Genomic DNA, 25,321 nt, shown 5'->3' on the forward strand with positions numbered 1-25,321 from the left:
ATACAATAAATTGTTTTATGTTAAGACTTATTTAGTCTCTGAATATATGATTTTATATATTTATATATTTTAGAATATTCCATGGGTTGCTAAGGGGAATTTGAATTCTGGAGCATCTTGATGGAATGCTAATTATATTATCATTTAATTTAAGGGTTCTTTGTTTACTTTGACGATCTATTCATTGGCTAAAGTAGGGTACTGAAGTTACACATTATTACTGTTTTAGAATTAAATTAAAATTTTACCTCTAGTAGTATTTGTTTTATGAAATTGGGTGTTCCCATGCTTTGTACATGTATGTTTAGAATTATAATGTCCTCTTGAAGGATTGTTCCCTTAATATGAAATGACCTTCTTTTGAAAAATATTAAATTTTATGTGTAAGGGTGTTTTGCTGGCATGTGTATCTATGTACATAAGCACAGAAGCCAGAGGCCAGAAGATGGTGTCAGAATTGTTAGTTGTCATATGGGTGCTGGGTATCAAACCTGGGTATGCTAGAAGAATAGACAGTATTCTTAACAGCTAAGCTATTTCTGCAGACCTCAATGAAGTGACCTTATCTATTCTGACTAGTTTTGGTTTAGTTTATATCGTCAGATATTAGAATAACAAATGCAGCTTGTTTCCTGGTTGTATTTGTTTAGAATATATTTTCCAACCATTACACTATGGTAGTCCCTTTCAAGGAGGTATAATTTCATGTAGAGAACTAAGAGCTGGATCTTGTCATTAAGGAATTTGAAAAGTTAGATTTATGTATTTATGGTGTGTGTGTGTGTGTGTGTGTGTGTGTGTGTGTGTGTGTGTGTGTGTGTGTAGATCAGAGAACAAGTCCAGCAGTCACTTCTTTCTTTCAGCCATGTGGCTTCCAGAATTGAATCTAGGTTGTCAATCTAGGTTGCATGTGCCTTTACCCACTGAGCCACCTCAGCCCAGATAATGCCCTTATCTAGCTTTTGTTGTTTGACTAGGGAATTGAGAGCACTAACATTTCATTTTTACTAAAAGATGTGTATTATTTTCTGTCATCTTGCTGATTTTGTAGAATTTATTATTTCCCCATTCTTTTGCTGAACTGTTATTCAATAATGGTTTACTCTTCCCTGTGACTCCATGGATATGTTTGTTTTCTTCTTCAATCTGAAGAATTCTTTCAAGTTATCTTCTGTATTTTCTCGCTTACTGGTCAGGAAATCCTCAAACCTGTTTTTGTCACAGAAAGTTTCCTTTCTTCTTCAGTTATAACAAACAGTTTTGCTGGATACAGCAGTCTGGGTTGGTAGTTACTATTTTTCAGAATTTGGAATACATTATTCCAAACCATCATGGCTTTTAAAGTTTTTGTTGAGGACTATTATTCCAAGAGGCCTGCCTTTATACATGTCTTGCTTCTTTCGTGGTATTGCAATATAATTTCTTTCTTTGTTCTGTGTATTTAGTATTAATTATATGCGATGAAGGGACTTCTAGGCTCTTGTCTATTTGTCAGTGTAAATGTCTTCTGTCTGGACTGGTCCCTCTTTCTGTAATTTTGGGAAATGATTTTGTTGAAATGTTTACAGTGCCATTAGAATGAAATTATTCTTTGGTGCATGGTTCTTAAATTTGGTATTTTCAAAGTGTTTCAAATGTCTTGAAAACCCTGTTCCTACTTCACTTATTATCTTTGTCTTTGTTGGAAAGCTCTCATTCCTCTTACACCTTTTCTTCAAGTTCAAATACGCTGTCTATTCTTGATCAACTTTATTGATGAGTTTCCAGGTGCTTGGCCTTTTCATTAGACTTACAGTGTTTTCCATTTCCAGTATTTCCATTTGTTTTCCATTAGTATTTTTTATGCCTTTATGGAATTCTCCTTCATATCTTGAATTTAAATTTCTTATTTTACTTAGCTGTTTGTGTTCTCTTGGAATTTGTGTCTACTCTAATTTCTTTGAATATACTTATAATCATTTTTCTTGTTCTTGGGCATCTTTTTTTTATATACTAGTCACAGTTGTCAGTGTATTTCATAACTGTGTTCAGGATGATTCAACCAAAATATACCTTGGCTAAGAATATCCACTATTTTCCTCAAAGATGTCACTCCTCTGTTGTTGAAACATGAAGTGTTTAGGATTCATGCTGAATTTTGAGATAAAGGGGTAAAAAATACTTGTCTACTATAAAATGATCAGAGAAAGTACAAAATAGCCTGCCTGCCAATTCTCAAATGTGACAAGACTACTTTGGGGTTTTTGCATATGTTGTCTTCAATTCTCTCCCTCTAACTTCCTAAATGGCAGCTCTATACCTTTTTTTATGACTTTACTAGGGTTGAGACACTGCGACCATGACGACTCGACTCTATGAGAGAAAGCATTTAACAGGGGATGGCTTACAGTTTCAGAGGTTTAGTCCATCTCCATCACGGTGGGGAGCACAAGCAGACATGGTGCTGGAGAAGTAGCTGGGAGTTCTACATCCAGATCAGCAGGCAGCAGAAAGAGAGAGCCACTGGGCCTGGCTTGGGCTTTTGGAAACCTCAAAGCCCACCCCCCACCCCACCCCAGCACACTTCTTCCAACAAAGCCACACCAAATAATTCTATCAAATAGTGCTAATCCTTGGTGACCAAATATTCAAATGTAGGAGCCGTTCTTATTCAAACCAGCACGATCTGTAAAGTGAAATTGCTGATCTAGGCCTTCTTACTAACAGTCATTTTCTACAACTTAGATAAGTTTAAACTTCACTTTTTTACTCTCAATGGATTTGGATGGGCAAATAGCCATAGAAATACTGAAATATTATCATGTCAAACTACTAAGTTTTCTGCATAGCTCAAATATAAGCTATGAGGGGTCAAACCATGCCAAACAGCTTTAAAGATGATTTGAATACAAATACATTAATTTTCTTAAAAGTATGTAGGGTTAGTAATTCATAAAATATGTTGAGACTAATAGAAACTGATTATGACATGAAAGGATAAATATGAATAACAAATTATTAGTAATAATACAGACTGTATAATACATACATACATACTGCATTAAAATGAACCTACCCTTAAGCTATAGAACTTTATTTTTTAAAATGTTACTTAAAGTATGTATGCAAATGTCTATATAAATATATAATAACAAAACTATGTATTTGGAGGCAAACTGGGGGTGTTATTCCCATTTTTCTTCAGTTAGAGCAGTGACACATAGCTGGGCAGGATACCCAGGCAAATTGACAGGGCTACCTGAATGTAAAGGTTACAGCTACCTCATAGGAAGCAGTTTCCTAAGCTACCCACAAACTCCCTTCAGGACCAGCTTGCCAAAGTATTTGAAAAGCTCATTTCTGAGTTCTCAAACACTATGAAAGAACCTTAGGCATCTTTTCCTTCCTTGCTTTGTAGAATAAAGTATTCTACAAAGGATATGGGATTTTGATTTCAGGTCTGGGTATTAATGGCAGATCCATCATTTACTAATTGTGACTACTGACTGAATGATTATTTTTGAGACAGGGCCTTATGTAACCCAGGCTGGTCCTAAATTCCCTATATGGCCAAGGATGGCCTTGAAACATGTGGTTTATGCAATAATAAGGATGAACCAGGGACCTGGACATGCTAGGCAAGCACTGCGCCTACTGAGCACAGCCTGAGCCCTAACTGTGACCCTTTAACAGTCATGTCACTTACTCCTTTGTGACACTTCATCTACACAGATTCTTTTTAAATCTATCTTATGACTACAAAGAGACAATGCATACAACTCTAGTCATCAGAGAAATACCGGTGATTCTGAGGCAAACTGAAGTTTAACAGTGACTGATTTTTAAGTATATCAGGGTAGAAAGCAAAACACATTTTAAGACAGAAATAGTCAGGAAATGCTGAAATTTTCTCTAGAGTATAATTTATTTTCTAGCTCTTAGAAACTTGATTATAAAGCCAGGCAGTGGTGGTATATACATTTAACCCCAGCACTTGGGAGGCAGAGTCAGGAGGGTCTCTGTGAGTTTGAGGCCAGCCTGGTCTACAGAGAGAGTTTCAGGACAGTCAGAAATACACAGAAAAACCCTGTCTCAACCTCCTCTGGAGCATTCAGAAGCTAGGCATGTCTATATATAACTAAGTAACTGAGTATTACACATTGTAATATAAAGGTTGTATATATTATGATACACACAACACATAAATCTATGCACTTAAAACTGAGATCAAATTTTTTTTAAAGATTTATTTATTTATTATACATACAATGTTCTGCCTGCATGTATCCCTGCAGGCCAGAAGAGGGCACCAGATCTCATTAAAAGTGGTTGTGAGCCACCATGTGGTTGCTGGGAATTGAACTCAGGACCTCTGGAAGAGCAGTTGGTGCTCTTAACCACTGAGCCATCTCTCCAGCCCAAGATTGAATTTTATGGTAGTGAAAAATCTGTAATGATTTGCAATTATAAAAACTTTGCTATTTTTCATCTCATCTTTATTTGCTGAATAATCTAAGCAGAAATCACACGAATCATTCCATTTTATAGATAAGGAAATTGAAGCTTAAAATAGTAAGTCTTTTTTTTTTTTTTTTTTTTTTGTTTTTTTGAGACAGGGTTTCTCCGTAGCTTTTTGGAGCCTGTCCTGGACTAGCTCTGCAGAACAGGGTGGCCTCGAACTCACAGAGATCCACCTGCCTCTGCATCCCGAGTGCTGGGATTACAGGCGTGCACCACCACCACCACCGCCCGGCAGTAAGTCTTTTTCTTAAGGAATTGCAGCTAATGAGTAGCTGGAGTTCAAGATTACCAACAGGAGAATTTGGCTGAATGACTGTGTTTTTAGAAAAAGATTAAAATATTCACAGATATGCTTATTCTAAATTAAAAATACAGGCATACTAATTATTTTTATAGACATCTTTTATATGACTTCAATAAGTAGCCTATAACTTAAGGGTAAGAGTACAAAGTCTATGCACTTCTTCCTATTTCTAAGTGTATAAAGTCTTGAGAAAATAAGTCCTTAAAGGACAAAATATGCAGTGCTAAAATGAATATAGCAAAGAAAATAAAAAACAGAAGGTAGTGAAACAAGAATACAACATAAATAAATGCCTAGGAAATACACGAAGAGTGCCTGAAACAGATAAACATGCTATTTCTGTACTAGATTAGACAGGCTCTTCTGTCATATCAGTGACAAGAGTACTGTAACAGTATTCCTGACTTTTCGACCATACACTAGGAATGTTCCAGCCAGAACACACTTAGCAACAGTTGACTTAGCAGAGAGTTGTTCCTAATCTTAAAACACTTAGCCCCACTTGCTCTCACATTCCTTCTTCTAGTGCAGTCCCTGGCATTGGCTCCAAGAACTTCCTATACTGCACTAAAAGGGTTACAGAGATTATTCTGTTATGCAGGAAATTTGAGGACAGACTACCTCAAAAATAAACAAATTTTTAAAAAGAAAAAAATAATATTTATTAGAAGCCATTCTTAATATATTTTGAAGATGTGTTTTAGATTAAAACTTCATGAGGCTGGAGAGATGGTTCAGCGGTTAAGAGCACCAGCTGCTCTTCCAGAAGTCCTGACTTCAATTCCCAGTAACCACATGGTGGCTTACAACCATCTATAGTGGGATCCAATGCCTTCTTCTGGTATGCAGGCATACATGCAGATAGAGCACTCATATATATACAATAAATAAATCTTAAAAGAATAAAAAACTTTCTTATAAGAATTTAGAAATAAAAAAGCACCACGAAGTGAAATTAAACAGATCCAAAGTCAAAAGAAGATTTTAGAGTATAGACAAATTAGTGTTTATGATTCCACAGAACATATGCCCTGTAGGATCTAACATCTTTTGTTCAAATTGTAAAAACAATATGTATCAGTAAAATTCACACTTAGAAGTTGGGCTTCTTTAAGCTTATTTTCAGTTTATTGCCAATTTTCTATTAGCTTTTTTCCTAGCTAAAAGCATGAGTGATGTGAAAATAAATGAGACATTATAGGTTTCTAAACACTTATCAGCAAGAAACTTACTAAGTAAAACAGAAGGCCATTTATTCAACAGAATACTATGGCACACTCTTTAGTACCAACATAGAATGATTTATAAGATTAAGTGCAAAATATAATGTGCTGAGGGATGTCATTTTATGTTCAAGAAAGAAGAGTTCTCTAAGTATATATAATTAATATTACATGTGGACTCTGATTCTAGAATGACAGATAAGAAACTAGTAATAGTAGCTGGATCCAGGGGAGAGAAAAGAGTAGATTGAAGATTAAAGGCACAAGTCTGTCCTTTCCTGAAATTACAGTTGCCTAATAAAATTAAATAGCATATTATTTATCTCAGAGATAAAAAAAAAAATTCCTTTGACAGATTCTATATTGTATAGTGACCTCAAAATTTTTATCTTTATTAGTTGCTCTGGCTAATTTTTATTTCAACTTGACACAACATAGAGTCATTTTAGAAGAAGGAACCACAATTGAGAAAATGCCCCATCACACTGACCTGTAGGCAGACCTACAGTACATTTTCTTAATTAAGTCACTGACATGATAAGGGGATGGTATAGCTCACTGTGGATCGTGGTACACCTGAGCAGGTACTTCTGGGTTCTATAAAAAGGCAGGCTGAACAAGCCAGTAAGCAGCACTCCTTCATGACCTCTGTATCAGCTCCTGCCTCCAGGTTCCTGTTTGCTTTTCTTTCATTATGAAATATGATGTGGACTCATAAGCAAATTAAGCCTCTTCCTCCTCAAGTTGCTTTTAGTAATGGTGTCTTATCAAAGCAATAGAAGCCCAAACTATAGCACTAGGATACATTAACTTACAAAATTATTTGCTTTAGAATGTCATTTTAATACTTATTGTCATAGTCATATTCATCTCCCCACTAGTCCCGTCCTGCTCCAAATGGGTCCTCTCCTGCATGGTTAATTAGTTCGTTTGTTTTTAATCTAGATTCCACATATAAGGGAAAACATGTAGTATTTGTTGTTTCATAACTCATAAATTTGCAAGAACATTATTTCTTTCCTGGTATTAAATTATCACTATATAATAAAATGAAATCAATTCTGACCACTTAGCAGTAGATGGTTAAGCTGCCTGGCTTCTACATGCTTTTATGTATAATAGTCTAATAACAACAAAAACCAATACAGCAATCTCTATTGATATAAAGGTGCTTCCAAAATAGAACATCAGAGAAAAATTCTTCGTGGCCTGACTTACACTTGATTTTGTCATGTGTAATACTCACTCCTAGTTGACTATCAAGACTTAGTAGCTCATCCTCCATTATTAAGACATACAGGTATATTTTATAAAATTAATCAATGTTTGAATGCATATTCTTTTACATGAAGAACAAGGCAGTAAGATGCACACATTCCTACCTTTAAAACTGTCTCATTGGTCAACAGTGCAACTTGCTTTTCTGAAGCTTGTTTTTCCACGTACCTAAAATTTTTATCATCCCATACAGAAAAAGGGAATATTAAGCAAATTTACATATTTGAATAGCATGTTAGGAAAAATAACTACCTAGATTGGTTTTCACACTTTTTCATTTCTTTTCAAAAATTTTATTTTCAAAAATATAACAGTCCATAATTAACTAAATGATAATTAATGAAGTCATAAAGGCCATATATCCCAGAAATAGGAAATGTTATTTTTAAAAGATAACTCTAGAGAACTTACAAGTTATGTAAAATATTAGCAAAAATATTTTTATGTTAAAAGTTTAAATCCAACAAAGAAACTCCATCATCAAGAGCAGAATAGTTCTACACTGCAAAATAAATTATCATTTCATTCTTCACTTCAAAACCAACCATTTATCCTAGTCTATAATATAAAATACATTAAATATGTATTCATCTTTTTACCTCCGAAAGGATGGAAGGCGCCGGACATTTTCACACTGATTAACTGAGAAAAATTTAATTCTTTTCTTGGCTTCTGGGAGATCGCAGCACAGAACACTTAGGGGTTGCAAATAAAAATGTTCTAATAGAGAAAGCTGAAAGAAATATGAAAATTTTTTATAGTTTGGTAGTAAATATTTTGTCCTTTTCCTGCTTAATTTTAACTCTTTTTTAAGAGCAAAAGTATTTATGGTTGGGGCTGGAGAAATGCCTCAGTAATTAAGAACACTTGTTGCTCTTGAAGATAACTGAGGTTGGGCTCCAGCAACCAGAAGGCAGTGAGCATTTGTTACTTCAGTTCCAGAGAACTGGCCGCTCTCTTCTTGCACAAACATATTTGTAGGAAAAATACCAACACACATAAAATAAAAATAAATATTAAAAAAAAATTATGTCACAACATTGCAACAGTACTTTTAGACCTTTAATATTTTCAAGGCTATAATTCTGTGGACAAGGTCAGAAACAGTAATCTCAGAAATGCATATTAAAAGAAAACAACACAAACGGATATATTACTGCAGAAACCACTTAAAATGATTGCAATGTAATAGGGATGAAACTAGTATGTAATCTAAAGAGCTACAGATGTCTCATTACTCAGAAGACATCACCCCAAATTATACTACCTGATCTATCTGTTCAAATAAATATGATGCTGCAGTGGTAGATGCTTTACCTACTGATGAGAGCAACAAAAATCTGTACCTTCAAATTCAGTTTTATTCCATTCAAAAAAGAAAAAAAAAAAAAGGATACACTCACTACTAAAGAACTCAAACAGGGGAGCTGGAGAGGTGGCTCAGCCGTTAAGAGCGCTTGTTCTTCCAGAGGTCCTGAGTTCAATTCCCAGCACCCACATGGTGGCTCACAACCATCTGTAATGAGATCTGGTGCCCTCTTCTGGCCTGCAGGCATACATGCAGGCAGAACACTGTATGCATAATGAATGAATGAATGAATGAATGAATGAATGAATGAATTTTGAAAAAGGAACTCAAACAATAGACCACTGCTGTCTCCAAAGGAATGATTTTCCAAATTCTAATGAGATTTACTTAAAAACTCTAAAGTAATTTATAAAATGAAATATAAGATTATCAAATTTTAGCCCGGTGGTGGTGGCGCACGCCTTTAATCCCAGCATTCAGGAGGCAGAGGCAGGTGGATCCCTGTGAGTTCGAGGCCAGCCTGGTCTACAGAGTGAGTTCCAGGAAAGGAGTAAAGCTACACAGAGAACCCCTGTCTTGACAAACAAAACAACAAACAAACAAACAAAAAAAGATTATCAAATTTTGTTTTTCTGATTTTAAACAAGCTTCTCAGGAATAATTTTGTTTATTCACATAATCTTGTATCCCACTTTGCTTTCTCTAGCTATCATAAACATCATGACCAAAAACAACTTAGGCAAGAAAAGGTGTCTTTGGCTTCCATACCCCAACCACAGAACATTATTAAGGGAAGTCAGGGTAGTGACTCTATCACAAGCAGAGGCAGGAACCATGGTGAAATGATGCTTACAGGGTTGCTTGGGCTCATGTTCAGATACTTTTCTCATACCCAATTGCAGGATGACCTGCCCAGAAGAGGCACCACTCACAGCAGGCTGGGCTTCCCCACATTAATCAACTATCAAGGAAATGCCACTATGACATATCCAGTGTAGTAGAGGCATCTCCTCAATTGAGTTTCTTTCTTCCCAGGTAAATTTACATCAAATTGACAAAAACTAACCAGCACATCATGTTACTAGACAGACAGTTCTTTTGAAAAATGGAGAAAACATATTCTAGTCAGTAGAAAATAGCATTCTGCACAGAAAATTAATGATTTAACATGCTCTTCTATAGACAAATGTAACTGAAGTTTTCTCTGGTCCTGCCCATCCCCACGGATTCCGCAACCACTTACAAAATAATCACTCAGAAGCTTATATTAATTAAAACTGCTTGGCCATTAGCTCAAGACTATCACTGACTAGCTCTTACACTTAAACTCAGCCCATTTCTGTTAATCTATGTCACCACAAGTTCCATGGCTTTAACTGTGTGCCGTTACATGCTGTTCCCTGACTGCAGGCTGGCATCTGCTCACTCAGCCTTCCTATTCCCAGAATTCTCCTTGTCTGTTTATCCCACCTATACTTCCTGCCTGGCTACTGGCCAATCAGCATTTTATTTATCAACCAATCACTGCAACACATTCACAGCATACAGAGCATCCCACAGCACCTCGACACCCAAAACATGGGGCTCAAACCCACAACACTGGGATTAAGAGTCCCATACTCTACCGAATGAGCTAGCTGGGCCTTGGCTGCTGGTTTCACCCAACTCAGCTTCCCAACATGGCGGAGGTAATTCACCTCCAGCTCGGGCCATGTGTACCATCAACTCATGGAAGCAGTGGGTCTTATGCCTCCATTAAAGCAGCATGTAGCCCAAAAACCTTTTTTTTTTTTTTTTTTAATTTTTGGTACTAGTAAAAGCTATATCCACCATGTAGCATAGTGTGCAGCTTAGAGACACCTGTTCTGTTATATGTAATTTTACTATGTTAAAGTTAAAACTTTCCTTTTTAATTAAACAGAAAAGGGGAAATGCTATAAGATAATGCTTTTGTACACTTGTTTAATAAAACACTGATTATCCAGTAGCCAGGCAGGAAGTATAGGCAGAGTGAGCAGACAAGGAGAACGCTGGGAAGAGGAAGAGCAGAGTCAGGAGTCACCAGCCAGACACTGAGGAAGCAAGATGTGAAGGCAGAACTGAAAAAAGGTACCAAGCCACATAGCTAAACATAGATAAGAATTATGGGTTAATTTAATTGTAAGAGATAGTCAGCATTAAGCCTGAACAAGTTATAATTAATATTAAGCCTCAGTGTGATTATTTTATAAGCAGGCCACAGGACTGCGGGTGCTGGCTACAGACAAATTTTAAAATATTTGGTTGGCTATAGGGTTGCTGTGTTATGGTTTTGTCAATTCCTAGTTTCTTCAGAGCTTTTACACAAAATGATCTCAACTTGTCAGATGGCCCTTCTCTGTCTAAAGACAGTCTAAAGACGATTTCTGCCTGACTCCATTTATGTGCTACACTGTATTCAATGAATTGTATATTATCCTATGTTTGCATCCTTGGAATGAAACCAACTTGATCAGTGTATGATGACCTTTGTGTTAAAGAATTTGGTTTGTAAGTATTTTACTGATAATCTTTGAATCTGTACTAATCAGAGCAATTAATATGTAGTTTTTTGACGTTGTAATTGAGTACTTACCTGGTTTCAGTGTTAGGGTTATATCACCTTTACTAAATGACTCTGGAAAGACCCTCTTATGGAGTAGTTTGAGGAACAGTGGTATTAGTTATTCTTAAAACCACAGAAGATATGGCCGGAGATATAACTGGTCATGGGCTTTTCCTTACTTGTTAAATTATTACTCTTGGCTTATTCTTGCTAATTCATATGTTTCTAGAAATTTATCCTTCCCCCCCCACTATTTTCTAGTTCCCTAGAATTAAGTTTTCATAATTTTTCTCTAATTATTTCAGTGGTATGTGTTATCATATTTCTTTTTCATCTCTAATTAACTTGGGGTTTTTCTTGAGGTGGTTAGTTCGGCTATGGGCTTATCAGTTTTATATTTTTCCTTCTTCATTGTGGTTTGAATAGGTATGACCCCCCCCATAGACTCATATGACTGAATGCTTGGCTCATAAGGAGTGGCACTATTAGGAGGTGTGGCCATGTTGGAGGAAATGTGTCACTGTGGGGCGGCTTTGAGGTCTCCTATGCTTAAGCTATGCCCAGTATGACACACTGTCTCCTGCTGCCTGAGGATCAAGATGTAGACCTCTCAGCTCCTTCTCCAGGACCATATCTGCCTGTACACTGCCATGTTTCCTGCAATGATGATAATAGACTAAACCTCTGAAAATGTAAGCCAGCCCCAATTAAATATTTTCCTTTGTAAGAGTTGCCATGGTCACGGTGTCTCTTCACAGCAATATAACCCTAACTAAAACATTCATGTAGTTTCTAATCTCCATTTCATTTATCTCTGCTCTGATCTGTATTACCTCTTTCAGTATACTGATTTGAAACTTAAATTATTGTTGTTTTCCTTCTATAATGCTGCAGGCCGCAGGAATATATCATAAGAACTCAGCTGGTCATGGCAAAGTCACTACCTGGAGGGATCAAGGAATTCCTCCAGAGGAAGCCAAATCCCAAGGAGTTTTTGGTGTTACTTGGCTTGTTATATATCAGTTGTATTCTGTTATAAAAGTCATGTGTGCCTTCATAGTTTTCCCAATTGACTTTTCCCTAAGAAGGGCTAACAGTGTGAACTGATCACTCTCTGGACATACACATTCCAGGAATTTGGAGAACAGCCTCAGGAAGGGCTTTCTCTGGAATCAGATATCTCCCTTAGCCACTTTCAAGGACTGCAGGAAGCACCGCCCCAGGAGGGCGCCCAACTTCCAAGGACTAACAATGATAACAGCCCACGTGCAAGTCTCCTGACTTAACATAAATTCCACAAAGAGACATTTCCCAGGTGGGCGCCCAACTTCCGAGGATAACAGTGATAACAGCCCACATGCAAGTCTCCTGACTTAAATTCCAGGAGACACTGCCCAGGTGGGTGCCTAACTTTCAAGGACTAACAGTGATAGCAGCCCACATACCAGTCTCCTGACTTAAGGTAAATTCCACAAGGGGGCACCGCCTAGGTCAGGTGGACATTAAGTAATAGCTTTACACAATTTAGCTCGGACCCTCCCTTTTTTATACCAGGACCTCTAGGGCACGGGACGGAGAAGAGAAAAGAGAATGGAAGAACTAGATGGGTAAGAACTCGAGAGGAACAAACTGAGATGGGGAAGAACTAGATTGAAGGACTAGAAGAGTGTACTAGAGGAATGAGATGGAAGATGAGGAAGAGCCAGATGGGGGAAGTACTAGCTGAGTAAGAACAAGCTGAAAAGGCCCTAGGTGAGGGAGAATTAAGACGAGAGAATTAAGATAGAACTTAATTAGATAGATAAGGATAGAGAGAAATCAGGCAAGAAAGGAGCTAGGCACATGAACAGAACTAAAACTGTGTATATAGGATGTTATGCCAGAGGAATTAAAGCAAGTGGACTATGGAGTTGGGTGTGCTGAGATTCTATTTCCCGAAAATAGTCCTCGCTGTCTCCTGAGCCCCTAGGATGTATAATATTGAGGCTGGTTCCTCTAATATTATACATGACTATTGATAGATAATTACATGTCCACACGGTTGGGCTTGCCCGGCGGACCGCCTAACTATTTCCAGTGTAGAATAGCCATCTCCGGGTCAGACATCTCGCGGGACCGGGACTCTGTGGCCTTACGTAGTTGCGTAAAGCGTGCGCACAGCCATGTAATCTACGCGCATGCGTGGAGTACCCACAGGAGTCCCTGTACGCATGCGCGGCCCAACCTTTAAAAAGCCGGTGCCATCTTGCATGAGCTCTCTCCTTATCTCCTCACCCACGTGTGTTTCACGCAGGCCTGTCACTTCTATCCTCTTTAATAAAACTCTTCCGTGGTCTTGTCGTGTTCGGGACGTGTTCCTAGCGCCAAAATAAATACTAACAACTATAAACCTCAAAGTATGTTTTTTTCATAGCATTGCTTACTCAAAACATTAACTGTGGGTTTACTTTTCTGCCTCCTTTGCTGGACCATGAAAAATTTGAGGATAGATTGCTTTTCCCTCTGTATATCCAGCTAGGGCTTAGCAGTGCCTTCCTTACTGTAAGTGCCTAGTATTTCATAAACAAACAAAATGAATGGCAGAACAAATTTTAGAGGTCATTCTCTCATTTAATTCCATAAATTGCTAGGTAAATGCTGTTTTGATTTTAAATTCTTTTTTAAAAAGCCAGTTAACAAAAAGGATAACTATCAGACCACAAAACGACTATGATTATGTACAGAAAGAATATACATGAAAAATAACTTGAGGACAGTGGGTAGTGGTGGTGCGTGCCTTTAATCCCAGCACTCCATAGACAAAGGCAGGTGGATCTCTTGAGTTCAATGCCAACCTAGTCTATACAGGGCAACACAGAGAAACCTTGTCTCAAAAAACAAAACAATAAAAACTTGAGAGTTTCTAAAGATAAAAGAACAAAGATTATCATATTAGACTTTTCCAATGAAGGTCACAATATATAGGTCTTAATTAAATTGACAACCAGCATGTACTCACAGTGACTACACTTTGACAGCTAGGGAGTTGCCAAGAAAAGTAATTAAAAGTAACTTTTAGAAAACTGAAAAATGGGGTCCTTTTTAAGTTAAAACCAATGTTGTAACATTAAAATCAATACTTGGCCTACAGCAATTCATATGACTAATGGGCATGCATTCCCAATGCATAAAAATAAATAATAACAAACACACATGTGCACTGAATATCAAACTATAACATATCACTTATTTTCATATAACCAGAAACTAAAAATGTGGGGTTTTTTTGTTTTAGTTTGTTTTTGGTTTTTCGAGACAGGGTTTCTCTGTATAACAGTCCTGGCTGTCCTAGAACTCGCTTCGTAGAATAGGCTGGTCTCAAACTCACTGAGATTCACTTGCATCTGCCTTCCAAGTGCTGGGATTAAAGGTGTGTGCCACCACTGCCCAGCTAAAAATGTGGTTTCAGAGCTTGAAAAATGTCAATAGCAAAGGTCACAAACACACACTGAACAAAGTTGAAGACATTCATTCTCTGGCCCCTGACAGAAGTTTGTTGACTCTCATAAATGGCATTCCTTAGGTAACAAGCCTGAAAGATTTCATCAAGTCCTAAACAAAAAGAAATATTTGCCCTCCAGCCCATCCCTCAATGGTCAAGACTCTCTAATGGAAACAGCTATTTTCTATTACCGATACCCTAATTTTATCTTAAGTGTCTGCAAGCTAAGAAAGAAAATGTAGACTCTAGAAAGAAAATAAGTAGAATTGACTTCTTCAAGATCTTACTACTAAAATGGCCTAATCATCACACTAATCAATCTGAAATAATGTAAACTATTTACAATCAGGTGGTGAACTTTCAAACGCATCAGTATTTTTTTACCTTTAGTCCTTTGATGAAGTTTTGAATTGAGAAATCATGATATAAAAAGATGTTGGTCAGAACTTGTAATGCCTTTTTACTTATTTTAAAAGGAAACTGAGCTGTAAGCAGCAGCTGAAAAAGACAGAGGGACAGAAGACACATCCTTAGCCTTCACTAATAATGAGCATGAAGAATAAATAACAAGACAAAGAACGCTACTGCAGCACAACAAATATGAAAGCAATAGTAGCTACACATTTCCTTAAGTCAAATGTCAGACAAACAATAAACTTTATTTACTTCAGAGTCAAAAAGCAGTTCGTATGACAATCCCAGTGTGTTTGGAAGAGGGTCTTACCAGATAACCCTGGCTATCTTGAATTTGCTATATATACCAGGTTAGAGGGAAAAAAAAAAAAAAAAACAAAAGTCAGAGAGCTGCCTGCTGCCTCTCCCCCATTCTGAAACTATATTCTGAACCAAAGATGTCTCTTAACTTCTGTTAAATTCCTAATCTTCAAATAATACATATTAACAAAATAACCCTTTCCTTCACAACCAGAAGATACCAAAAAAAGATGTACTTTTTTGTTACCAAATAAAACTTGTTTCTCTCCCTACTGATCCAAATTAGTGAACTGTAGCAAGCTATGTACTTACTGAACAAGAACATATGAAGAACAAAAATGATTTTTCTTGTCAAAAATATAGAGAAACTTGTATTATTTGGTTAGTTTTCAAAGAGCTACATCTGAAAAATCAAACCTTATACTAGGATTTTTTTCAAAAAGTATAGTTGCACAAGGACAATTGCAGTTAGCTACAATTAATCCATTTTAAACTGAAGTTTCTTATCCTAATGTGTCAATAAATTAGAATGTTATCTGTTGTGGTAGACGACCACAAGAGTTGTCACTGCTCGCCTACTTCTGTAGGTTCTCTATCAGGAAACACATCTTGAAGGAATCTAGAATGAATCTGTGGCAGTTAATGCTAAAGAACCGTATTGCTATTTACACAGAAACATTATGGAAGTTCACGTCTCAGTTTAGCAGCTGTTGTCACGAGCAACGTGGCAGCTGTCAACGTGCACACATCGACTGCAGGGCTGCAGAGACAGCTGCTCCTGTGGACCAGGACTCCATTCTCAGCACCCACAGTGGCTCACAATCATCTGTAACCCCAGTTACAGATTCTAGGAATCTAACACCCTCTTCTGACCTCAAAAGGCACTGTGTGCATGTGGTGCACATACATCCATGTGGACAAAACACTCATACAGATAAAATAAAAATAAATTTTAAAACCTTTAAAGCATTTTATATAAAATACAAGGTCAATGCCGGGGGTGGTGGCACATGCCTTTAATCCCAGCACTCGGGAGGCAGAGCCAGGCGGATCTCTGTGAGTTCAAGGCCAACCTGGTCTACAGAGCAAGTTCCTGGAAAGGCACAAAGCTAAAAAGAGAAACCCTGTCTCGAAAAATAAAACAACAAAAACAAAAACAAAAAAAATTGCAAATAAGTTGAACAAAGTCTGAGAGACACAGGGATTTCTTGGTATCATTTCTTATATATAACACCATGGCATTGGTAGACACGCTTTCTTTTTACCTTATCAAGGATCACTGCCAGGTGCTCCTTGCAAGACAAAGACTGGAAGAGCTCTATACACAGCAGAGATGACACGGCATGAGGAAGCAGTCGATGGATAATGACAGGAGATGTGGCAATTCCAAAAATGAGAATCAGTGGAAACTCATGCAGATGCTGACTAGTTTTTAAAAAGATACAAAAGCTTCTTCATCAAATGTATTTCAAAGTATTACACTTCAAAATGATTGTTTTAAGACACTGTTATTAAGTTTTCTAGATAATTCATTTTCTTTTTAATGTAAAAATAATAACAAAATAGCCATCTCCTAGATTCTAACTCTTTATCAATCCCTTATGGATCCTTTCCTTTATAAGTAAGAACCAGAGATCCCTAAGATTAGACTGCCAATATCGTTTAATATACTCTCACTAACTCTGAGCCTCACCCAGTCCTCCGCAGTTGTCCAGTAGTCTCCTCTTTCCTTTTCACACATACATTACCTTCACACACATGTTAAGTAATCTTTCTGATGGACATCATTCGAAAGAGTCATACCCCTTCCTTCTATTTGAATCCTAAACACACTGAACAGGATTTCATATCAGCACAACCAAGACAGAAACAAACAGCTTCTATGGAGTGGAACAGCATTATTCATAAAGGGTTCTGCAAGTCACACTTCTCTGAACAGGCTAAATCTGTCCAGATTCTCAACTTTATACCAAAAACCAAGGAAATAATTTGCTAATTGGTCTTTGAACATATAGTTTTGAAAAAAGAAAAAAACTAAAGTAGTTTTGAATTTCATTAAGTTAGTCTTAAAATGAATACTGTGTTTTAAAGTTAAAAGTAATGCTTTCTTAAGAAAAAGGAAAACTTACATAAAACGCCAAGCAACTGGGGGTGAAGCGTTTCAACAGGGATGGGGACTCAAAGATGGGGAGAAAAAGGCAAGCAGAAGCAAACGCTGGGAATGCCGTATGGAAACTGGCTACTCTGCATGACTGGAAAATAACACGGGGTCCAGGAGATGGCTCAGTGGCTAAGGCACACCTGGAGACCTGAGTCTGGTCATAGGAGAACTCATTCACAGTTGCCGTCTAGCCTCCAGACATACCCTGCGGCACACATACCAACACATACATGTCATACTGAGATACACCCCGTAATAATAAATGAAAACAGAAGGTCAACAACACATCATCTACCTGCTGATAATTATGAAGTCTTGAAGTACTTTCGTATTGAAGCTCTCCATATTCTTTAAGATAAGCACAACAGGAGGGGACTGCCATTGTCGACAAGTAATCCTCTTTTTGCTTGTCATTTTGGGGTCTGTGTTCTAAGTCATTGTGGAATGGAGGAGTTAAAAGTAAGCCTTATTAGCCAAACAATACCATAATGCCACTTATTAATATGCCACTCTTGCAGGGCAGTGGTGGCGCACACCTTTAATCCCAGCACTCGGGAGGCAGAGGCAGGCGAATCTCTGTGAGTTCGAGGCCAACCTGGTCTACAGAATGAGCACCAGATAAGGCTCCAAAGCTACACAGACAAACCCTATCTCAAAAAAAGTCACTCTTTCTGTATTTCACAGTTACTAGTAAAATCTGTTTCTAGACATAGTAGCAGTAAGAAAAAGGTTCAGTAAGATCCATAACACATATAAAATAGATTTTCTGCTGAAAAACATAAAAGGAAGAAACTTTTCTATACAATTGATTTTTTTTCAGTTCATGCATGAGCATGCTCTGACATGATTTTATTATCAATGTAAAGGCACAATGAATAGTATTTCAAACTTTAAACCTTGAAATGGACATTAAATATTTGGCCAAACCGAACTTAAAGATGCTGGACTTAAATCGCCATGACCTTGACTTCTAAAAATACTCAAGAGTTTGGATCAAATTAAGGTATGATCATAAGCATCCTTACATAAAACACTTCATGTTCCATACATGGAACTTCGTGTATCACTTCAGCAAAACACATTAGAAAACGTCACCACAGTACTCTTACTTAAAGTTTAAGCACTATAAACTGGGGCTATTGTACTGTAGGAGCCCAGGAAACATTCCAGTAAAGATGCTCATAATAGATTCACAGCCAATCACTAGACATAGCTCAAGGAGTCCAGTCAAAGAGAGAGAAGAGGGATTCTATGAGCAAATGCATCAGAATCATAATGGGGAAACATGCAGGGATGACCAAACCAAACTAGAGGGAACTCATGAAAGTTGGATCAATGGCTGTGGAGCCTACATGGGACTGGACTAGGCCCTATACATGGTGAGACAGTTGTGTAGCTTGACCTACTTGGGAGGCTCCCTGGCGGTAGGACCGGAATCCATCTCTGGTGCATAAGCAGGCTTTTTGGAGCCCACTACCTATGATGGGACACCTTGAGGCAGGGGGAAGGGCTTGGACTTGCCTCTACTGGATGTGCCTCCCCATGGATGGCCTTGCCTTCTTGTGGGTAAGAGTGGGGGGTGGGTTGGTAGGGGGAGGCAGGAGGGAAGAAGGGGATCTTTGATTGGTATGCAAAATGAATGAAAAAATTTTTAATAAAAAAATAGAAAATGAAAGAAAAGGTTCATAGTACAATGAAATTTATATTTTGTTGAATATACTTTACTCATTATATTGTTTTGTTCAATATACCTTATTTTTATAGTAATGTTTCCCAAGAATTATGAGCATGGAACAAACTAAAATTTAAAAATTACAGAATTACTTGTCAAGGACTGAACTGATAGCAGAAAAGGTAATATGTGTCTACCAAACAAAAGCAAATACTGAACTTAGGAGGTACTATAAGAAAGTTATAGCCATTACTACAGAAATAGACTTTGCAAAAGAACCAACCTGGGATGTTTTCTTTTTGTCATTTCACAGACTTCTCCCTCAAATAAACTGTCCTCTAGTAATCTAATCCAAGCACTTATCAGTAATTAATCTACATACTACATACTTTCAAATTCTAGTAGCTTCAGAAGAAATAACTACCATAAAACTGCTATTATTGCTTTACCAACTTGTTTATTAGGAGAGTAATATATAAGTAAACTAATCCCAAGCCAACCTTCTGAGTATTCAGTATCCTTTTACCTGTGTGACAGTCATGTACCAACTGGAAAGCGAATCCATTGAATAATTTGTCTTTTTGGGGGTCTTAATACTTTTCACCTCTTTGGAATTTTCATCTACACAGCAGTCCATCAACTGTGAGGTCAACTTTTGCAAAAAGTGTTTCACATCTGCAGAATATAAAAAGCAAGAAAACTTATCCACTGAAACCTTTGATAAGCTGATTGCATTATTTGAGTGGAGTATATTTTTTTCTGTATTTCATCAATATAGTTAAAATATTATTATTACTCATTAGTACCCTTCCCTTACTATTTAAATTTATTTAAGGCTGGACTCATTCAGTTGGTACTATACTTGTCTAGCATGCACAAAACCCTAGAGTTGACTGCCAGTACTCAATAAAAACGAATGTGGTCAAGCATGCCTGAAATCCCTAGACTGGGAAAAGGCAAGAAGATCAGAAGTTCAAGGTCATCTTCTGTTACACAGTAAATTCAATGATAGCCTGGGTTACATGAAACTCTTTCTAAATAAGATAAAATAAATGTATTTAATTAGTTCAGACTAAAATCAGATCAAAATTTATGTGTATTATATAAGTAAATGTATAAGCAGGAAATCATAAATTATTTTTAGAATATCAATCATGTACTTACTTTCTGAACAACAAAAGAATGTAACGTCCTTAACATCTAGAGTTGTAAGAATTATTTTATTGATTATAAATCTTCCTTTACACTAATTTAAAAAAGACATCCTTAGGACTTAAATTCTAATTCATCACAATAGTAGTACATTAAATCTGTTATCAGTCCAGATGCAAACACATATGAGAATGACAGTGTGCATTGAATGACTTTACATACTCAAATCTGGCTTTGCCAACAGACTATTTTTAACCACTGATGGCCTTTTCAAGTGGGAAAATAAATTGATTTATGGCAATGAGTAAAAATGAGTGAGACATGCACAGAGTGGGAGCCAGGCAGAGTTGACGTGAGCACAATTTTGTAACATCTCACCAAGAAACCATGCCATTTATATTTTACCTGGACAATCCTTAGCTTGTAATGAGACTATATATGGTGTGACATTATTCTGAAGGGTCTCTGTTAGACTTCCGAATATTAAATCATGATCTGTGACATTCACACCTATGAGAAAATAAACAACATTATGTCATCATCTTCATTAATAATTTAACTAAGGGTATTTTAAAAAGCAAGGAAAGCACCAAATGAAAACAGTTTTAAAACATGATTTGCAATAGAAATCCAGAAAAAAAATTATAACAGGATTGACTTTACTGACAGAACATGATCAAAAGGAAACGTGGTAGAGTTTAGTCTAAACAGCCCACCACCCAGTTGGTGAAAGCATGGGTCTGAACCTAGATTCTTACTGGGAGATGGTGAGATCTACTGAAAGAAGGTTGTTCCCTGTCTATCCCTATCTGCCCAGAGGTAAGCACTTTGTTAACCAAACACTACTTACTCTGTGGTGATATTGTACTGTGCCGAAATATGGTATTTTATTTGTATGTTAATGAAAAGACAGGTAGTGGTAGCACATGCCTTTAATCTGATCACCTGGCAGGCAGGGTCTCTGTGTGTTCAAGGCCACACTAAGGGAACAGAGCCAAGCATGGTGACACACACCTTTAATCCCAGTACCAACCACAGAGACCTGGAGGTCTATACAGACAGGCAGTGACAAGGAAGTGAGGTAGCTGAGCTAAGAGCCAATGAGAAGGCAGAACAGCAAGGCAATTAAAGCCTGGGTAGACAGGAAGTCCTGGTATTTTGGAAGTTGCAGAACTGGTGAGGTAAAGTTGGTTGGTGGCTCTCACTATTTCCCTGATCTCTAAGGCTTTCACCCCTATATTTGGCTCTGTGTTTTTTTATTTAATAAGACCACTTAGAAATCAGCTATACTACTCCATAATATACTATCTCGGAACATGCCCCAAAGCCACTATACAACAAAAACCCTTGTAACTGTGACTCAAACATTTCCTTAAAGTTGATTATCTCAATTATTTTGTCAGTATCAAAAAGTTAACACAACTAATTTGACCAAGAAGGCTTGTAGTTCAATTCTTCCTTTGAAAAGATTGCTAAGTATATATGATTGACCTTGGAAAATAGCTTAGGAGCAATTTCATTACTTTATCAAATTCCCACAGAAATCATTAGTCATTTACATGCAAGGGACTAAGAAATCTAACCCTTTTGTGACCTTCCTTAAACACTGAGGACGCAAAGATGAATACTATTATTGAAATCACAGTAGTTAACTAAAAAGTTTCTACTAATTTCTGAGAGAACTGAAACAAATTAAAACTTTGGGACTTCAGTATTTATCAAAGCACCCTTTCATTTTGAAAAATCAGTTTTTGATGCTTTCTATATGGCATATCAGAATTGGTTGGAAATTTCTCCGCTACTCCCTGAGACAGAGCCCACAAGTGCCAACTGGCCTAACAGCTGCTCCCTAAGACAAAGAGTCCATCAGAACCTATTAGACCACGAGCTCCCACTAGACCAAGAATATTGATTAGACCAAGAGAGGCTCCCTCAGACACAGACAGCACTTGTACCAAGTGGAGAAAGAGATGGGTAGATGCCAGTGCAAAAATACAGTCAACAATATAAAAGCCAATATGGCTCCATCAGAACCTATATCAGCAAGACCTGACCATCCCAACACAGAAGACACAGAAGAAATCGACCTTAAAAATGACCTTATGGGGCTGGAGAGATGGCTCAGAGGTTAAAAGCACCGACTGCTCTTCCGGAGGTCCTGAGTTCAATTCCCAGCACCCATATGGCAGCTCACAACCATCTGTAAGGAGATCTGGTGCCCTCTTCTGTATACATAATAAAAAAATAAATCTTTTTAGAAAATGACCTTAAGAAGATGATAGAGCCAGGCGGTGGTGGCTCACTCCTTTAATCCCAGGGAGGCAGAGCCAAGCGGATCTCTGAGTTCGAGGCCAACCTGGTCTACAGAGTGAGTTCCAGGAAAGGTACAAAGCTACACAGAGAAACCCTGTCTCAAAATCTCAAAAAACCAAAAAAGAAGAAGCTGATAGAGATCTTTAAAGAGCAAATGAAAAATTCCCTTAAGGAATTCAAGGAAAAGTCAAACAAAAATGGGAAGAAATCAGTAAATCCTTTAAAGAAAGCCAAGAGGACTAGAGATGCAAGCATAACCAACAGAATGCAAGAGATGGAAGAGTGGATCTCTGGTGTTGAAGATACGATAGAGGAAATAGATTCATCAGTCAAAGAAAACACTAAAGCCAACAAAGTCATGACCCAAAATGTCCAGGAAATTTAGGACACCATGAAAAGACCAAACCTAAAAATAAGATAGAAGAAAGAGAAGAATATCAACTAAAAGGCACAGAAAATATATTCAACAAATTCATAGAAGAAAACTTTCCCAACCTAAAGAAGGAAATGCCTACAAATATACAAGGTTACAGAACACCAAATGGACTGGATCCAAAAAAGTCCCATCGCCACATAATAATCAAACCACTAAACATACAGAATAAAGAAAAAATATTAAGAGCTTCAAAAGAAAAAGGCCAAGTAGCATATAAAGGCAGACCCATAAGAATAATACCTGACTTCTCAATGGAGCCTCTAAAAGCCAGAAAGTCCTGGGCAGACATTATGCAGACACTAAGAGACCATGGATGGCAACCCAGACTATTATACCCAGCAAAACTTTCAATCAACATAGAGTAAACAAAATATTCCATGATAAAACCAGATTTAAAGTTCATAAAGATCAGATTTAATTAGGAAAGACCCCCCGCCATCCAAATCCTAGTTACTATAAAGAAATAAACCTGGGGCTGGAGAGATGGCTCAACGGTTAAGAGTACTGGCTGTTCTTCCAGAGGTCCTGAGTTCAATACCCAGCAACCACACGGTGGCTCACAACCATCTGTAATGAGATCTGGTGCCCTCTTCTGGCCTGCAGCCATATATGCAGGCAGAACACTGTATACATAATAAATAAATCTTTAAAAAAAAAAAAAAAAAACCTACAAGACAGGTGATGTATACTTTACCTGCTCAAGCAAAACAAAAAAAAAAAAAAAAATCATCTTTGGTTGGCTTTCATACAATGCACAGTCCATCCTTGTGTTAATGCAGGTATGTATGTTACCTTTGAAATTTTGCGTGTTTTCAGAAGGGGCTCAGACACCAATGAAAATGAGTGGCCCAGATGACCCAGCCTCTCAGAGTATCTCTGCTGCAGTTTCCTCAGAGTTCTACGTCCAGAACAGCTTCAAGGCTGCTGCTGAGATGGTCCAGCCTCATAGACTACTCTAGCCAGACTTCAAATAAGCCCTCCCCCATTTTCCCATCATGCGGAAACTAGACAACAGCTAGCTCTCCCAGGACTTAACCATTATCCTAATTTTCTCAGGGTCCCCCAAAGATTCCAGTGTCCCCAGATAACAAGAAGCCATCTAGAGTAAAACACCCATATTACCAAGAGATAGAGTGGATGGTTTTTGGTCATTTGGTGAGCTATAGACGTTTGTCATTGTATGGGGGGGGTGGTTACAAATTGTTATTGGTCATGGTCAGTAAAAAACTGAACAAAAGAGATTAGGTTCAGGGATCTCTGTTTGAAGAAGTGAGGGGGGATACAGTATAAAAATGATGAAATAAAAGGGCAGATTATTGAGTTGACTTTTAAGGTTATTTTAGTCAGAATACACTGTACATACATTTCTATCCTTGTTTAAGGTGCTGTACCTATGCAACTCCTTTAACAATGAACTCTAGTCCTTCAAAGTTATTATTACAAACTATTTAGGATAATAATGCAGGTTAGTAGTTATTCACCTATAACAATCAAACTTGTAGTTATGCAAGATATGTTTTCAAGATCAAGCAGAGATGTATTTTAGATAGATAGATGGTCATCAAACACTTCAAAGACCTACAGAATATAGCATGTAAAATGTTTTGTTCACATAGTGCTTTTCATGACAATGAGACATGTCTGCTCCTGGCAGTACTAATTTACTTCAGAGAAGATGATGGGCATTGAAGAAACTCCATATGGAGTTTGCTTTCAATGTGGCAAAACTAGCCATTTGGGCAAGGAACTACTCTTGTCTTGACTGCTGACAGTATGCTGTGCAAACTGGACAAGCAGGACACAAAGGAACTTTGAACTTTGCCAAGATAAGGCAGGACAGTCCTTCAAAATTCCTGCTTCATAGAAAAGTCTGCCAGACATTCTGCAGGACACATAGGAAAATGACTGCTGAAATTTGCAAAAACAAATTGGGACAGTCCATCAAAATTCCTCTTTCACATAAAAGTCTGTCATATATTTTAGACCTGTAGGCCAAAGATGGATGCCCCAAAGTTGCAGAGGAACCTCGTGGTGACTGTCCAGGCAGCCAGATGTCACCGTTGTTTCATAATTTTGGAAGTGGCTTTGCTCAGCACTTCCTGTTTACTCAGGTAATAGTATATCCTTCTGGGTCTTTGATGGTATTGAAGACTAGATAATTATAGTTTTCCTTAGTTATGATAAAAGATAACTT

At 37.4% G+C, this 25,321-nt stretch overlaps 1 protein-coding gene across 2 annotated transcripts in view; it reads right to left on the reverse strand.

Annotated features, from left to right (window-relative positions):
* Orc3 (origin recognition complex subunit 3) overlaps window positions 1-25,321 on the reverse strand; it is a 76,687-nt gene that overhangs the window by 33,912 nt on the left and 17,454 nt on the right. For both annotated transcript variants that reach the window (XM_036177508.1, XM_036177507.1), the window contains 7 exons: window positions 20,784-20,888; window positions 19,753-19,901; window positions 17,850-17,983; window positions 16,659-16,818; window positions 15,064-15,177; window positions 7,905-8,038; window positions 7,410-7,473 (listed from right to left, as the gene is read on the reverse strand). In XM_036177508.1, the coding sequence (XP_036033401.1) occupies window positions 7,410-7,473; window positions 7,905-8,038; window positions 15,064-15,177; window positions 16,659-16,818; window positions 17,850-17,983; window positions 19,753-19,901; window positions 20,784-20,888 (860 nt within the window). The remainder of the gene's footprint in view (window positions 1-7,409; window positions 7,474-7,904; window positions 8,039-15,063; window positions 15,178-16,658; window positions 16,819-17,849; window positions 17,984-19,752; window positions 19,902-20,783; window positions 20,889-25,321) is intronic.

This window comes from Onychomys torridus, chromosome 2 (genome assembly GCF_903995425.1).
Source record: "Onychomys torridus chromosome 2, mOncTor1.1, whole genome shotgun sequence".
Taxonomy (NCBI): Eukaryota; Metazoa; Chordata; class Mammalia; order Rodentia; family Cricetidae; genus Onychomys; species Onychomys torridus.